General features: G+C 37.3%; 1 protein-coding gene across 3 annotated transcripts in view; it reads right to left on the bottom strand.

Annotated features, from left to right (window-relative positions):
- The window catches only part of C6 (complement C6), a 63,932-nt gene extending 52,918 nt beyond the window's left edge, over nucleotides 1-11,014 (bottom strand). For 2 of the 3 annotated variants that reach the window (XM_015067580.3, XM_053201128.1), the window contains exons 1-4: nucleotides 10,418-10,575; nucleotides 5,239-5,400; nucleotides 3,650-3,806; nucleotides 2,072-2,216 (exon numbers count right to left, since the gene is read on the bottom strand). In XM_015067580.3, coding sequence (XP_014923066.3) covers nucleotides 2,072-2,216; nucleotides 3,650-3,806; nucleotides 5,239-5,381 — 445 coding nt within the window. In that variant the 5' untranslated portion in view covers nucleotides 5,382-5,400; nucleotides 10,418-10,575. Of the gene's footprint in view, nucleotides 1-2,071; nucleotides 2,217-3,649; nucleotides 3,807-5,238; nucleotides 5,401-10,417; nucleotides 10,576-10,859 lie in introns of those variants that run through there. The other variant, XM_015067581.3, reaches the window with a different exon arrangement.
- Between the last annotated feature and the right edge of the window lie 6,426 nt (nucleotides 11,015-17,440).

Below are 17,440 nucleotides of genomic sequence, written 5' to 3'. Positions count from 1 at the left end.
TGTCAAATTGGTTTCCATACAACACCCAGTGCTCATCCCAACAGGTGCCCTCCTCAGTATCCATCACCCACCCACCCCTCCCTCCCTCCCCCCATAAACCCTCAGTTTGTTCTCAGTTTTTAGGAGTCTCTTATGGGGAAACTCTCTTTAGAATAAACAGTTCTTTGTTAATTGAAGGCCAAACATCCTATTGAGTCAAATAATGGTCCATCTAATCTTTTATTCTCTTCGAGAGTGGCATTAGCGTATGGTTTTAGAAGAGCAAAGTGGTATATAATCTTCGGTGGAATATTTAACAACCAATAGGCCATGGCACCACCCAATCAAAATGGATGGCAACCACATCTGTGCCAGGGATTAGCCACTTAGTGGCTGGATCATGGGAAGATCTAGGGATTCCTGGTGAAGGCATCTGGACAGCAGCTCAGGGGTTACTAAGAGAGCTCAGGGTAGGAGCAGCTTACCAAACATGGCACGTGCATGTTAATAGTCCATTTTTATCATTTGCTGTGGGTGTACTGTTGATCACCTGTCTTTACCCCACTAGCTTTCCTGAAATCACTTATTATGAATAGGTGGCTCATGGATGTATCTAAAGCCTTCTCAAACTTGTGAATATATTGACCTAAACAAAGCCCTTTTGTAGTAAATTTCATAGATTTAACATCCATGGAAGAAAGGAGTTCTTTCTGGTAATTTGTTCCAAAACTACCTTCAAGCTTCGAATAGTTGCACCTCAGTTCTAAATCTTTATCTTAATATTCTGGATTTAATACCTAAGTCTGTATTCTGCTCAGTCATTGCCATTAAGATTTTTTCCATATTCCCTCTTTTGTCAACTAGTGACATGACCTTATGCATGTAGCCGTGAAGTGTGTCTTCCTACCCATGTGCCATCCTCATATCCCAGGTTTTGGCGGGGGGGGGGGGGGGGGATGGCACAGAAGAAAAATCCTGATGCCAGCATTCTTGTCCAACTTTTAAGAGGCCAGCAAAGCTGAAGGCAGTAAGCAAGGATTAAGAGGAGGAAAGTGTTAGATCTAAGGTCTGGGTCAATTTTCTATGGAATTTGAAATCTGCTCTTTAAGTTATAAATACTTTACTTGTCATTGTGTACCAGAGTACACAAAAATTATATGGATTTTATTCATCTGAATTCCAATTTTTATGTCAAATTGACTATTTAGATAAGAGGTGAGTGAACTATGGCTGATGGGCTAAAACTCACCTGCTGCCTGTTTTTGTAAATAAAATTTGATTGGAACACAGCCATGACCATTTGTTTATATATGGTCTGTGGCAGCTTTATGCTACAATGTCAGAGTTGAGTAGTTGCAACAAAAAATGTATGGCCAAGAAGCCTAAACTATTTACTGTCTGGACCTTAACTGAAAAAGTTCACAGAAATCAGATTTAAAGTGTTCAAAATGGTGGTGTTGAAGAGCTGTTAATTATTGAGGATACATATGATTAAGTAATATAGTCAAGATTTGAAATCTAATCTAATGAAACTGAAATATCTGAATGAGTAATGGACTTGATGGGAGTGTTGCCACTATTTAAATCATTTTCAATCTTCCTTTTGGAATTACCTTTGGAGCCTTTCAATGGACCACCCAAGAAAATCTGTCACATCATCTGTAGTCATCCCCCTGATATATCTTAATATTCTTATCTTAATAAACTATATTGAAGATCTTTTATATCTGTAATTCTTTTCAGCTGCTTATTCTGATTATGGATTTGTGCTTATTAATACCTGAGTTTTACAAGTATCTACTTTCTCTTCCTTTTCCTCCTCCTCTCTTCATCCTGCTTTATCACAGTGTAGGGACCTGGGCATCAGTACTTGAAGAGTAAATGGATCATGTACATGGTCAAAGTGATTATAACCTGAAAGCTATAATTTCATACATGAATAGCTTGGCAATTGGTACCATAACTCCCCTGTCTTGCCATACTTAAAATGTGGTTAGACTTCTCTATCATGGCTTTTACTGGTAGTCAATTGGAATAACTATTTAGTCAAGTCATTTTTAGTGGAGACTGAACCTTTTTTATAGTACATTACCACTGTCACAGCGGAATTTATTCTTGCAGTCAACCTCTTCAATTTTGCAGAGCTTAGATGGAATGCATGGTTGGAAAGTCACCAGGGGCTCAGTACATGGTTGTCCTCCAAACTGACTGGGTCGCAAGATGGATCTAACCCTAAACTGAAAGGAAAGGAGAGAAAGGTGAGGAACTCTGAGTCAGGGCCAAAGCCTATATATATATTCTTCCTCTAGTGATGTTTCCTAAATTAGGTAATGAATTTTCCAGTTCCATTATTGCATGCCCCTAGGAAAGTCATCACCTCTCTGGGCCTCAGTTTTCCAAACTGTAAAATGGGAAAGCAGGACCAAAGATTTCTAAGACTTCTAACTCTGAAACCATATGAGACTAAATTATATCAAAATCAAATGCACAGATATTTACTGAGTGTCTCACATGCAGTAAATCTTCCAGGGAGTAACAATAGCATTTTTATATCTCAAAGGTAGTGTGAAGTGATCAATGTGAAGGGATTTGGGGTTTTTGTCTTTGTTTTTGTTTTTTGCATAAGGAAGTCAACATGGAAAACAAGGTTGACATATTCTCCACATTTTAAAGGATTTTAAATGGTGAGTAATAAAACAGAGAGTCAGGGAAGGATAGACACATGAACAAGATCAAAAAGTACTGACTTTGAAGTCAGAAAAATTCAGCTTCAAAATATAGTGTCTCTACTCATCAGAGGCATTTTCTTGGGAAAATTACTTATTTCCTAATGAGCTCTAACTTCCTCATCTGTAAAATGGGTAGGAAAGCACACTCTCATGTGTGAACAAGGTGATATAAGGGCCTAGAACAGTTTCCCTCAGACAGTGGGTGCTCCACAAATGAGTTCCTTTTTCTTCCCAAATGTGTGACTGCTGAGCACCCACTCTGATTGGGGTTTCTGTGGGCCAATGCCCTTATAGGAATGAGCTGAAGTGAGTAAATACTGCAGCTGGAAACAATAAACAAATTGAGGGACTTTCCCATGGGGAGAGGGAAATTAGAAGCAGGGCCAGGAGTCAGTCTTTTGATCAATGTCTCTCATTTTTTTTTTAAGAGAGAGAATTCACATGCAAGACAGGGAGACAGAGAGAGAGAGAGAGAGAGAGAGAGAGAGAGAGAGAGAGAGAATCTTAAGTAGGCTCCAGTCTCCATGTTCAGCATAGAGCCTGACTTGGGGCTTGATCCCATGACCCTGGAATCATGACCTGAACTGAAATCAAGAGTCAGATGCTTAACCGATGGAGCCACGTGGGTGTATCTAATGTCCCTCATTTGTCTGATTTTAAATTTTGGACTGAAATCCCCATTTTCTAGCACCTGCTTTTGCTTTCTGAGCTCTCAGAGGGAACAGGCAGTGGAATCCAGAGCTCAATAAGAACAATATCAATACTGGGGGCAGAATTTCCTTTGAAAGATTGCTAAATGGAATTTTCCCTCAATGGAAGCTGGAATGGTGTATTTTCAGAAACTGAGGAAATTGAGCATTTCTGTGATTGTTGATCCTGTCAGGTCATCCAAATCTTTTATTGTGATTCAGATTTCCTGAAGATGCCCATGGGTCACCTACCTGTTTTTCGACACAAGGGTCACAGGCTGACCATGGTCCATAATCTCCCAGGAGGCAGTTGATAGGACAACGTTGCAGGTTACATTCTCTAGTCTCCAGCTTAGTGCAAAGCTGGTCACAAAAGTTATCCAGATAGTACTGATCAACTACTATTTTTCTGTAATAGTGAGAAAAGATCTGCTTAGAATGAATGTATTCACTGTGGTTCCATCCCCATAAGAAAAATACCACTGAGCATTGACCACGATGAATAAAAGGAAAGAAATTGTTTTGGAAAGTCAGGCAGGTTGGCATCCGTGCAGTTCTTACCACTTAACAGCATTCAGGACTGGATACATAATTTTTGGGGCCCAGTGCAAAATGAAAATGAGGGGCCTCTTGTTAAAACATTATTAGGAATTTTGAGACAGCGATGGCAGCGCATTAAGCCAAGCATGGAGCCCTTCTAAGTGTGGTCCTGTGTGACTGCATAGGAAACACATCCATGAAGCTGGCCCTCATGGAAGTCTCTGAAGGGACTGGATAGGAAAGAAAAGAAAGAAGAAAGTTTCTGCAAATTCCTTACATTATGACAACACAGTGTAATAAGTATAATGATTGAGACAGAGTCAGAGTGCTGTGAGGCCAAAGATCCAAAGAGAAAAATAATAAGAGAGATAAATCTTGAAAAATTCATGTGACGCCTCCAGGCATCAAAGGGCAGGGTATGCGGGGGGAAAGGCACATGCCAAGATTACAGGTGGAAGAACAGGAAGCATCCATGGGGGAGCTAGTGGATGGGCCCGGTTGGTGCTGGTGGAGAAGAGCCGGGTGTATTGTTGTGCTTTATTTGGTAGCCAGTGGAGAGCTACTGAGGGACTCTTGAGTGAAGGACTATTAAAGCTTTAACCTACTTAGTGGATGGTTTATTGGGGGAGTCAGTTGGTGATTTTAATGAGACTCACACTGCGCATGTAAAAAGAGTTTTGTAAAATAGGTCTCTAAAAACCTATAATGATTAAAGCACATTAAATATATACCTTTCTTCCCTAGTCATGTGAGCATCTTCATGGAACAGAAACATTGAACAGTTTTAAAGAAACTGTGGGGGCTAAGTAGTCTGAATCGGTGAGAACACTGAATTATTAAATGTTTTCAATTAAACACGGTTTTCCAGCCTTCTTCTACTTGCTGACAACCAAGCTAATAGTTAATAGCGCTGCTCAATTGAGGTCCTGTTAGACTCAGTTTAATGAGTAGAAAATTCTCTATAATTAACTCACTAACTGTAGGCAAGTGGAGCTATACACTGATTGAAAAAAGGCTTGGGTAGAGATTCTTAGCAAGTTAAATAGTCAACAGAAAATATTGCACACATTCTTAATTAAATTTCTTCGAAGCTCCTTGATTTCATGGAGAGAACAAACGCAGACTTCCTTTCAACCGTATGTGGAAAAGACCTCAAATTCCATCCAAATCGAATCCCATGATTTCTTACTTTGAGATATACTTTTTTCTTCCTCATTGCTTGGTGTGGCACTTTTGATATTGCTAAGTCTGTCTGTGAGGTTTCCCATGGCACAAAGTCAATCTTCATAGCTTGCACCCACCTCTGTCTGCTCTGGGTTCCAGAATTGCAGGTTTTTGAGCAGCTGGACCACTGACTCCATGGGTAATGATCACAGAAACAGGGTTGGCACTTGTCAATCAGAGCACTCAGGAGGATGAAATACAAGATGGAGTGTCTGGCCATGCCTTGAAACCTCTAAGCCCTGAAGGGGAATGATAAAATACATATCAAACAGTTGTTGGGGGTAAAACTTTACAAGTCACTCTCAGTTACAGACTCAGCTATGATCTTAGAAATTATTTGCGCCTCCCCGCCCCCCTTAACGCAAGTTTACACCTATAAATCCCCGTGCTCATGACTACGAATCCTACTTTCTTTTTTAAGATCCTACTTATATTTTTAGAATGGATATTCCCATAGTTACAACTCCCAGTACTAGTAAGTTTCTCTGAGCTGTTAGTGACAGGCTATAAGACAAAGTGTTGCAGTATATACATTTGTATTACACTTCATTCCAAAATGGAATTTTGTGTGGGCAGTACCCTCAATTACGTGGCAAGTTTTCATACTTTTCTGGACTGGGGGAGGAGTTTGGAGCATTTTTCTGGAAGCTCTAATTTCTTGGTATCCTAGAAACCTGCTAAAGAGAGTTCAGTGTTTAACTGTCTCTACCTATGGAGTCACAGAAGTTAGAGCTGAAATGGATCTTTGAAATCTCCAGGTTAAACCCCCTCATTTTCTGGATAATGAACTGGGGCTTAAGGAGGTACAATAATGTTGAGACTACATGGCAACTAAGAGCCGAAGACTCCTCATTCTTGGATGAGGTGCACCCTTTCACTGAACTTCTAATCACATTAATGATTGTGTAACTGGAACATCTAGTTGCTTTGAACTCTACCACCCCGGGCCACAAGAGGGTTTTTCCAGATGTAACTGAATGCCAGAGAAAACTTTGACCAGTGGTTCCCCTCTGTGTGCTGTGGAGCCTTGACATCTGCGAGCTATTGAAAGGAATTTGCAAAACCATTTCTGCTCCCAGTGTTGTTATTTTGATCTTTTTTCCTTTTGAAAAAAAATGTTTATTTATTTTTGAGAGAGAGAGAGCACGAGCGAGGGAGGGGCAGAGAGAGGGAGACACAGAATCCCAAGCAGGCTCCAGGCTCTGAGCTCTTGGCACAGAGCCTGATGCAGGGCTCGAACCTGTGAACTGGGAGATCATGACCTGAGCTGAAGTTGGACGCCCAACTGACTGAATCACCTAGGCGCCCCTAGCTGTGTTGATCTTAGTATCTCTCACAAAACATGTGACATGATTAAGTATTTATAGAAAATGCTGCTGTAACTTTCATTTAAAGAGGTAAAATGGCATTCACCTAATTTCTCTGTGTCTCAGTTTCGTCATCTGTAAAACAGCAATAATACTCTCCCTTGTTCATAAGGTTTTTGCTAGAGTTCAGTAAGAAAATTCATGTAAAGTGCTTAGGACAATCCTTGGCATGGAATCATCACTCAATAAAAATTAGCTTTTCAAGTTCGTAATAACATTTAAGAGTGCAACAAATTTAATTATAGCTATTGTTTATGCATTTTTCAAAATTAGGGGCTCTTAAGTAGAAGCGAGGATCATGTGAAGACCAAAAATATGTTTTGATATTAAATAAGGCTATTCATATTCAAAAAAAAATTAAAAATATGACTTTAGTTACTTTTCATCCTACAAATAAAATCAGATCTCTGAACATTTTATTTGAAATTGCAATTTTCCACCAGTGTTTCCCACCCTCCTTCACTGCTTTGTTTTTCTTTGTTATACATCCCCTCCTGATACATAAATTACTGAAGTTTAAATAAATATCTCCTCTTCCCCTTTTCCTTCTTCTTTTTTAAAATGTTTATTTATTTATTTTGAGAGAAAAAGAGGGTGAGTGAATAGAGGAGGGGCTGAAAGAGAGAGAGAGAGAATCCCAAGCAGGCTCAGTTCTGTCAGTGCCCGATGGAGGGCTCGAACTCATTCATGAACTGTGAGATCATGACCTGAGGCAAAATCAACAGTTGGCTGCTTAACCAACTGAGCCACCCAGGTGCCCCTTTCCTTCTTCCTTAGAATGCAAACAGCATGGTGGTTGATCTCTTTTGTCTGTTTTATTCATTTCAGCATTAAGAAGAATGAGAGCAAGCATAGCATATAATGAGTAAATATTTTTGAATGGAGTCTGGGAAACAGTTTAGAAATTGGTTCTTATGAAATAGGAATATAATAATGTGAGTCCGTAATTACAGCCATTTTGTAATAACTGTTCTTAAATTTTCTGTCAAATTAAGGATATTTGATAGATTTTAGAAATGAGCTTGTCTAATTGTCTTCCATTGTTTTCACAAGTGATGGTTTGTAGCATAACTGCTTTACCTCTAGTTTGTTATAACAGTTCACTGAAATAAAAAATTACACCTTTTGAGATTCCGATTTCTTTTAAAGCACTTGTAATTTATTTGGTTAGTCCACCTCTTATTTATCTGATAACATTTATTAAGTTCTGAATTGTATCAAAATGTGAGGCGCCTGGGTGGCTCAGTCGGTTAAGCGTCTGACTTCAGCTCAGGTCATGATCTCTCAGTTTGAGAGTTCAAGCCCCATGTCGGGCTCTATGCTGACAGCTCGGAGCCTGAAGCCTGCTTCAGATTCTGTGTCTCCCTCTCTCTGCTCCTCCCCCGCTCATTCTCTCTCTCTCTCTCTCTCTGTCTCTGATATAAAGAAACATTTAAAAATTTTTAAATTGTATCAAAATGTATGAAGAGGAAAATTAAGATGGTTTATAATATAATCAACCAGAAAATTTCTGCTGACTTTCAAAAAATAAAAACAACACGTGCTTATATTTGAAATTTTTAAACAGGCAAGAAAGAAAAATACAAGGCCAGATTTCTCTTTTACCTGTAGCCAGAATCAGTCCCCACACATAATCACTGTTTTATCTTTTTATAGGTATCCAATGGAAGGAAAATTCTTCTGTACACTACCTTACACATATACATATGCATGTTCTTTAAATATATGCACATAAATAGGATGTGTGATGTATATTACTCTGTACTTTGCTGTTTTCACTTCATAATACACTTTGACTATCTTTCTATGTTGATAGATGCATATCTACTTCATCTTTTTAATGGTTGCATAGTTTTATACCAATATGGGTGTATTACATTGGATTTAACTATTATCCTAATTTTAGGCATTTAGTTTACACCTACACTGCCATAAACACCTTCATATTGTATCTTAGTATACATACTTTTGTAGTATATGCATGGGACCAATGGGTGTGTTCCTAGCAGTAGGTGACTTAGTCAAATCATGTGAAATTTAAAATATTAATAAGTATTGCCAAATTGCCCTACTGAAATATGGCCACCTCAAATGTTTCAGAGGGTAAGCTTCTGGTTATATTTTAATGTATTTTTTATGTACTTTTATGTATTTTTAATGTATTTTTAAATATATTTTAATATCTTACATTTCTTAGTTGTGATAAGAGGATACTTCGGCCAAAAAAAAATGGGTTCATCATTTTGTAAATCTTCATTCAAACTAAGAGTTTGGGATCAGATGTAATAATTATTTCTTCAATATGCTCAAATATTAGAGCACTTCTTCTTAATAAGCCAGTGAGATTTTTGAACTCCCCTACAAGCTCAGAGAAAAAAGCTACCATAAAAGCAACCAAAACTATTGACACGTGACAGAATGTCCTTCAATTTAAAATGGAATTGACATACATTTGAGTATCCATTGTGTACTGCTCAGCATTGAGTGAGACACAAAGAACAGAATACATTATCACTGTCTGGGGAAGGTAGACAGAAACTGAACATTCTTCCTATGCTTTTCATCCAAGCTTTTTAAATGTAACTCATAGATAAGCTGCTACTTATCTATAAGCGACTACTGCCCTAGGCTATTTGAATCGCAAAAATTAAAGGTTGCTACACTTGCCTGCTGATTTTGGTTCCCTGGTTAGTAACCTATCTTTCTTAGTTTTCCTGGGCAGCCCGGAACCATAGGACATTGGGACAAAGAGTGTCCAGACAGAATTTAGCTTATGATTAGACAGAATAGAATGAGTCTTAAACATCAGACCCAAACTCCAGATTGGGTATTTTTTCACTGGCTTCAGGGTCCTTGAGAGCTTAGACTCCTAAAGAATGTGAAGTTTCCCTGTTAACCAACCACTAGACTGACCACCACTCTACCCTCTCATACCCAAACTGGGATCTTCTCATATAGGAACTGCATCAGCAAGGAAGCCTAAACAGAAGAGGGTTTTGTTGTTGTTGTTTATTTATTTACTTCTCTCATACATTTTGAAGAAATGGTTTTCTTCCAGAATAGTTCCTTCAATTGCAGAGAAAACAAAATTTTAAAGCATTTTGTTGAATTAACATGTAGATGATTGGGGGAAGTTGAATTACAAGAGACTACCAGTTCTCAGTTCTCAGCAGAAAGTATCTGTTTCAACTTCCAAAAGCTTGAAAGGCAAAGATGGACTTTATTCCAACTAATATCAAAAACTGCAAGAACAGAATCCTTATAAAATTATTCTGATCTCTTCTCTGGGTATAACTGTTCTGAGGCAATTTGGAAAATGCTATAAATTAAGACAGTAACATCAAAGCTTCTGATTTGAGGAGATGCTAATAAAAGAACTAACTGGTATCTTGTCATTTGATAACATTTTATTGTTATGAGGAAAAATTGTTTCATGTTAAAAGGATTAATTTTCATTCAAATAAAGATAATTATTTCTCTAATTTTGTTATTACCATGGCCCAGCATAAAATATCAAATGTTTCCTTATTTATGACTTTCCAACATCTCTGGGCATTTTGAAACATCTAAAATTATATGTGGGCATTTTACCCATTACCATACCATTTTCATAGAGACATGGAACAAAAGAATGTTCAGTGAATAGAGGAAAATAGAAAAAATCTTCTGTGGTGCCATGGTGGGAGAGTACCAATTCTCTAGTTTCTTATAATTGCCACCTCCCTTGTACTCTAAAAGTCAGTGATCCCACTGAACCATTGAAGACAGCTTTGTGAGCATTTAGAGAATTCTAGTGTAGAGTGAAGTCCATCTTATTCTGACCTGTCACTTTCTGATGTACACACCTCACATGAACGATCTCTCTGTAAGGCAGTTCAGCATATCTTACCCGACAGTTCAAAGGATGTTCTAGTTTGCCCCCAGCTGCAGGTTCTTCCTTTCCATCTCCTTGTAAATTTCTTGAATCTCTTTATTTCATATTTTGTTCTTCTGTGCATTCCCCAGAGGCTCAAAAAATGATATGTACCATTGCTAGGATAGGCTGGGGTGTCCAGGAGTATGACTCATCTTTTGACTAAAGGGTATGTTTGCTTTACTTTTAACTCTAGTGTAACTCATAGAAAAAACTTGATCTCAACAAGGTAGTTCTCTGGAAGTTCTTTAAGAGACATGATCTTTTAGTTCTTTTGAGATTTAAGCTAGGTAAAAAGGCAAATAAGTGGCTATAATCTGAGTTATGTATTTTCACGCATGAAAGGGTACGTTTGTTGGAAACATGATCCATAACTCTGAAATATTAAGATTACAAATGAAATCTTTATATCACTCACCTGTAAACAGAGTCTGTGGTGTCCAGAGAGCTTATCTGCAAATGGCTGCAAAAATAATAGGGACTTTCTCAAAACAAAAAGGGGTTATATGATAATTCAAACAAGCTTCCTCCCTCCTATTGCTAGCTAACATAAGGTCCTAACCCGGAGATCTAACGTGTTGTCAAAAAAAACACACTGTGGAAACTCTGGACTTTGCAAATGATTACTTCAGCAGTAATACTGAAACTCTGTGTGAGATATTACACAGGGTCCTGAATTTTCAGTGATTTTCCCACTCAAGGGATATTGTAACAGAAAAAAAAATCTCTGACTCCATTTTTGAAAACCCCTTTAGAATACATTGCTTAAAATTGTCTTCCCTTTAGGAATGTGTCCAGATAATTAAAATACGTATTAATTCTTATTTTTTTCTGATTATAGAATATATATTGAGGAAGATTTGGAAAATATGGAAAAATGTGAAGAGGAAAATTAAAATCATTTTTAATAACCAGACAAAATCATTTTTAATAACTCCAAGTATTGGAGTAAATACTCCCAGTCATATTATATGTATATGTGTGTGTGCCTCTCTCTTTGTAAGTATACACATGCACAGGAATATGTGTACATATATAACTTTATAATTTTGTAAGTGACATCACATATTTTTTAAAGACTCAAATGCACAGAATAGATCACATTCCACAGTTTATAGAGCCATATCATTACTGGTCTGTGCAAGATCTTCTTTTATTTATTTCACTATTTTCTCCCAAGGATCTTGTTTCATTTCTTTTCCTAGATTAGTTACACGTGTTAATGTATTTGATGCCTGTTCTTACATAGGATTATTTAGATATATGTGTATCCTTCAAAAATACAGTCTCATTTTTCCATGTATATTTTTGTAATTTACAGAAATGGTGCTTTGCTAAATGTTTTATTTGGTTTCTTACTTTCTTCATTCACCATTATGCTTCTGAGCCTTATTCAAGGTAAATTTGTTGGAGCATAGACATTCATTATATCAACCACATTTTTCTTATACACTCTCTCAGTGCCTACTTTTGTTCACTTTGACATTCATTGTATCAACCACATTTTACTTATCCATTCTCTTAGTGCCTACTTTTGTTCACTTTGACTCCCTTCAACTATAAGCACAAGGTAATTTTCATTGTGAATTAGTGAGAAAATTCCTAAAAGCACCCAGGTTGCTCTTTGGAAAAACTCTACACATTTACACTCTTAGCAGCAGCTTAGGAGAGTTTCTCACTAGCAGGGTCTCCCTAGCATTTGATGTTACATCTGACATGTGTAATGTGATGTCTTGTGGTTGGTTAAGCAGTGAATTTCAATAGTGAATTTCAGCATCCCTGTGTTCTCACTGCACCTTCTGGTTTCCTATCTGTGAATTAACAATTAATATTCCCTGATTATTTTTCTATTGTGCTTCTTTTCTTTTGTTGCTTGATTTCCTATATACTGATGATTTAAAAAATGTTAAGGATCTCTTCTCAGTTTGTCACGTATGTATTAGTTTTATTGATCGTGTGTTGGAAGAGAAAAAAATCTTAATTTTAAGGTAATCTAATTTGGTGATTCTGTCCTCATAGCTTTTGTTTTGGATAATTTTTCTTTTGCTACAGAAATTATTTAGTTTAAGAAATCTGAAGTCACAGATACATTCCTAAATTTTCGTCACTCTTGCAGTTTTAGATTTTGTGAGTAGTCTTTTAATCCTCTATAGTTATACTGTATTTTTATAAATGGTGTGAGACAGAATAAAGTAAACAAAACAGAACCCGAGAATCTTATAACCATTTGATAAATGAAGAAAAGAATTTATTAAAACTTAACGACTTTGTATGGTGACAGATGATAACTAAACTTATCGTGATGAGGATTTCATGTGTCTAATTGTTGAACTGCTATGTTGTACATCTGAAATTAACATCTTATATGTCAACTACACTACAATTCAAAGTTAAAAAAAAACTCAACAATTATGCTCGATTAAAACTTTCATCAAATTAGAAACAGAAAATAAATTTCTTATTCTGACAAAGGTGTCTACAAAAAACTTGTAGCTAACATCATAGTTAATGGAAAAATATTGAAGAGTTTCTTCCTTTGTTCAGAAAAGAGAGAAGGATGCCTGCCATCACCACTTCTCAATACTGTACTGGAGATCCTCTAGTATTACTTGTGTAGATAGAAAAATCCCAAAGAATCTACAGACACATTAAAATTAATAAATGAATTTAGTGAGATTGCTGGATACAGTTTATTATAGAAATGTTTATGATAGAAAAAGCATCTCCATAAACCAGCAAAAGCAAATACAAATTTAATCTGGGAAGATTTAAAATAGCAATGGCAAGTGTGCTCTTTCCATCTAATGATGATTATACTTCCGGAGAGGTTCACAATATAGCTTGAGATTGGCTAATAGGGATATTATGCTAAGGTGAAGCACAACAAAGTAGTGCAATGGAAAAAGAAAACTGTGGGGATTGAGAATGTGGAGACTTATGTTTCGCTCTTGATTCTGCAACAACTATGTGATCTTTAGCAAATCACATGACTTCATTGAAATTGTTTCTTCTTTTGAAACTAAGTATTTTTCAAACTTTTTCAAAACAGTGGAAAACTTTAAAAAATATTAATTATATCCCAAATATGGAAAACAGCTAAAACAAATACTCCTCAAACAACTTATATTTTCACTATGTAGTGGGAAATGATTATCTGAGCAGGTCTAAAGACTCTTTGAAGTAAAGCAGGAGACGACTGCTCCAAAGTAACATGTTTTAACATGCATGGTAGTAACTTACCCAAGACCAGAGTAAGTCAGAACCAGAGTACAGGTCTCAGATTCACAGTCTGTTGTCTTTCTCCTGTACCATTTTGAGACTTTAAAGATTGAAATTTCAGGCTAAGAAGGAAAACAATAGACCAGCATTGAAGGCACTTTGGGGGTGGTAGGAGTTTCACCCTTGAGTATCTGATAAGATAAATAGGAGAAAAAAAATATATGGTAATAATACACCATTTATCTACACTTCTTTCTCTAGTTGGTTCTATGAGGCCCTAAAATGAAATATGTTTTTCCCATGGTCATGGTATTTGGAGCAAAGGGCAAATGCTAGCAGTCATAACCTAGAAAGTCAGAAGCCAAAAGGACGAGCCGAAGTAGGGCTGTTAAGTAATATGGGCTACGAGAAGGGCAGAGAAATGAGTCTGTCCCTTTACAGAAAAAGTGTTCTGAACCCTGAAACCCAGAGGGAGAGATTTCTGGTCTGATCAATAGAACCACAGTGTCCAGTTGGCTTTGAGAAGCAGAAGTAGAAATAGTCTTCTATGTAAGACGAACAGGTGATTGTTCCAGAGCTAGGAATTGAATGTGTGCAATTACGCTCAGGTACGCCTCTGGCACAAATACAAGTGCTCTCTAAACAGTATCTGGACACATGCTGCTGAGAAGCAAAGCATGCTGTGAAATCCGCCAGCCGAACTGTTTCAGCAACTGCAGGCCTTCTAAAGTGCTGGCTGGTGACATGGAATACATTTTTCAATAAAATGCTCTGTATCTGTATAATGCAGAAAGTTGCTGGTGAGCTTAAATGTGTAGACTGACCAGGAGAGAAAGCCTTTACTTGTAAAGGAACAGAAGGGTGTTGAAGGAAATTAGAGCCAGGACGTGGAATGCTAAAATGGAGCAATTATAATTTTTCCAGAAGGAGAATATGTATTCTTTTAAAAATCTTTATTCCTCTCTTAATGATGACGGATTCACAGCCAAATGGTGTTTTCTGCCAAGAAAATAACCCCAAACATAAGATAATGAACAGTGGAGGCTGCTGACTATCTGAAGGCTTTTTCATATGCTAAGCATTCACATGCCAACTTATCATTACAGGAAAAATACTGTAATTTCTTATTAGAGTTAAGGCTAATGACCCCATCTATTTCACAGGCCCTTCAGAGTGTACTTTGTCAGTCAGTGTGTGAGTAAAGTAAAATTACAAATTGAATTATTTCACCCGGAGAATCAAAGATCAAAACTCTCAAGTGGAGGAAGTAGAAGTGTGCTTTGGACCTCAGGCTACCATGCTCTTTTCTTCTCCTTTCCTACTAAAATTATTTCCGGGGTACTCTAAAAGGACTGTATTTAATTACTTAAGTGCTATTCTTCATTAATGTCACTCTTTGCAACATGAGTTACAAACACAATGGGCCTACAAGAACTATTGTCAAACTGAATGACCGTCTTTCAATTTACTGTTGGCTTCTGGGACATCTTACAATAGATATTTACATATTTTTCTCAAGATTTGACTGAGGTCAAATAGGTCTTGTCCAAACTCTTGAATCAGTTTCCTAGTTGGTTCCATGACATACAGCTATCCCATGCATCTTGAACACTATTACCAAGTTTTCTTGTCTTAATCCGTTCTGGCTGCTGAAACAAAATGCCATGGACTGAGTGGCTTATCAACAACAGAGATTTATTCCTCACAGTTCTGGAGGCTTGGAAGTCCAAGGTCAAGGTGCCGGCAGATTCGGTATCTGGTGAGGACCCACTTCCTGGCTGTTTCATGTTACAGTTTCATATGGTAGAAGGTGCAAAAGAACTGTCTAAAATCTTTTTTATCTTTTTAAGGCACTCATCCCATTCATTGGACTCCACTCTTACAACCTCATCACCACCCAAATCCCCACCTCCAAATAGCATCACATTGGGGATTAGGTTTCAAATATGAATTCAGGGTCATGTAAACATTCAATCTAAAGGTCCACAATGCTGACAATAACAATTTGATATTTGGGTGGCATCTCATGGCTTGCAAAGCACTTTTCTTAGTGCCATAAGAGCAACAGTATCTACTCACCCATTCTGATCAATACATATTCACTGAGCACCTGTTATACACCAGACATTATGTTGAGACTTAAAGAGCAAAAAATGAATAAGTTTGTTAATTTCAAGAACTTTAGTTAAAAGATACGAATAGTTGGCTGGAAAAAATGAATTCTGAAAAATACTGAAAATTATAAGAAATTTATCTCAGGAATTATAGCCTCTCTTGTGCATGCACTCTTTTCTTCAGTTCACATTTATTATAATCATCACTGTTATCATTATTTAAAGCCTTCTGTTCACTCATTCACCAAAAATTTACTGTAAGGCACTGTTCTAGGCATTGGACAGTGACTAAGACAAGGAAAAAAAATCCTGCTTTCATGGAGTTCATCATCTATTGGGCAGAAGAGAGAGAAAACAAACCAAATGAGCAAATTATATAGCTTTTTAGCAGCATTTCTTTAATATTTGTAAAATACCGTTTCTTCTAAAAAAAATTGTGGGTCATTCTCTCTGCCTCTATTTTCTCTTGTCCCTATGCTTTATTAGAGAAAATCTGTCCAGCCTTGTCTCAGGAGAGATTTTCCTTGTCAGCAGGAAAATCTAATCCTGCTGTAGGTCTCATGAGTCTGCCTCTTGGGCAGGGTTGATGGGCCAGCATGAGGCATGAGTCAATTGGATTTTATGTGCCAAGGTTAGGAATTGGAACTGCAGTTAGACATAATGTGAACCTTATTTAAGCCATATGCAAAGAGAGGCAGAAAATACCTCTCTGCAGAGACAAAGAAGAATGAAGTGGGGAGTTGAAGAAATACTCCTACAGAGTATAAATGTTGTCCGTCATGAGGCTCAGCCATACTTTCTGCCTTTGCATTCCATAAGGTACACCTGTTCCCTTTCAATAGCACCTGGCAAGCATTTTTCTACTCTCTAAGGGGTTGATGTTTTTTTCCTACTCCACATATAAGTGATATTATGCCATATTTGTCTTTATCTGGCTTATTTCATTTAGCATAATGCCAGCAAGTCTCATCCACATTATCACAAATGACAGGATTTCCTTTTCTCTAGTGGCTAATATTTCATTACACACACACACACACACACCCCACTTCTTTATCCACTTATCTGTTGATGGACACCGGTTGTTTCCATAGGTTGGTTATTGTGAATGATGCTGCAAAGAACGTGGGGGAAATGTCTCTTCAAGATTCTGTTTTTGCTTCCTTTAGATTTATAACCAGTAGTGGAATTGCTGGATCATAGGGTAGTTCCCTTTTCAATTTTTTGAAGAGCCTCCATACTGTTTTCCAGAGCGGCTGCACCAGTTTGCATTCCCACTGACAGTGCAAGAGTGTTCCCCTTTCTCCACCTCCTCACCAGCACCTTTGTTTCTTGTGTTGTTGATTTTAGCCATTCTGACAGGTGTGAGTTGATATCTCATTGTGGTTTTGATTTGCATTTCCCTGATGATGGGTGATGCTGAGTACATTTTCATGTGTCTGATCTGTACAGCCCTCATTTTTAATGCAGACAGACTATTATTACTAAGAAGAATCTCAGTCTCTGGGTACATTAGCGATTAGCTATTAGCATTCCCATATCCACCCCCAAACCATTCTGTTATGCTTATTTTCCTTTAATAGACTTGTAATATTTTGAATGTAATCAGAAAAACCTTTTTATAAACTAGATCTAAAAGCAAGAGCAAGGATCTAATAAATAATCT

The sequence above is a fragment of the Acinonyx jubatus genome, chromosome A1, assembly GCF_027475565.1.
Source record: "Acinonyx jubatus isolate Ajub_Pintada_27869175 chromosome A1, VMU_Ajub_asm_v1.0, whole genome shotgun sequence".
Classification (NCBI taxonomy): Eukaryota; Metazoa; Chordata; class Mammalia; order Carnivora; family Felidae; genus Acinonyx; species Acinonyx jubatus.
This window is presented reverse-complemented; position numbering and strand designations above follow the sequence as displayed.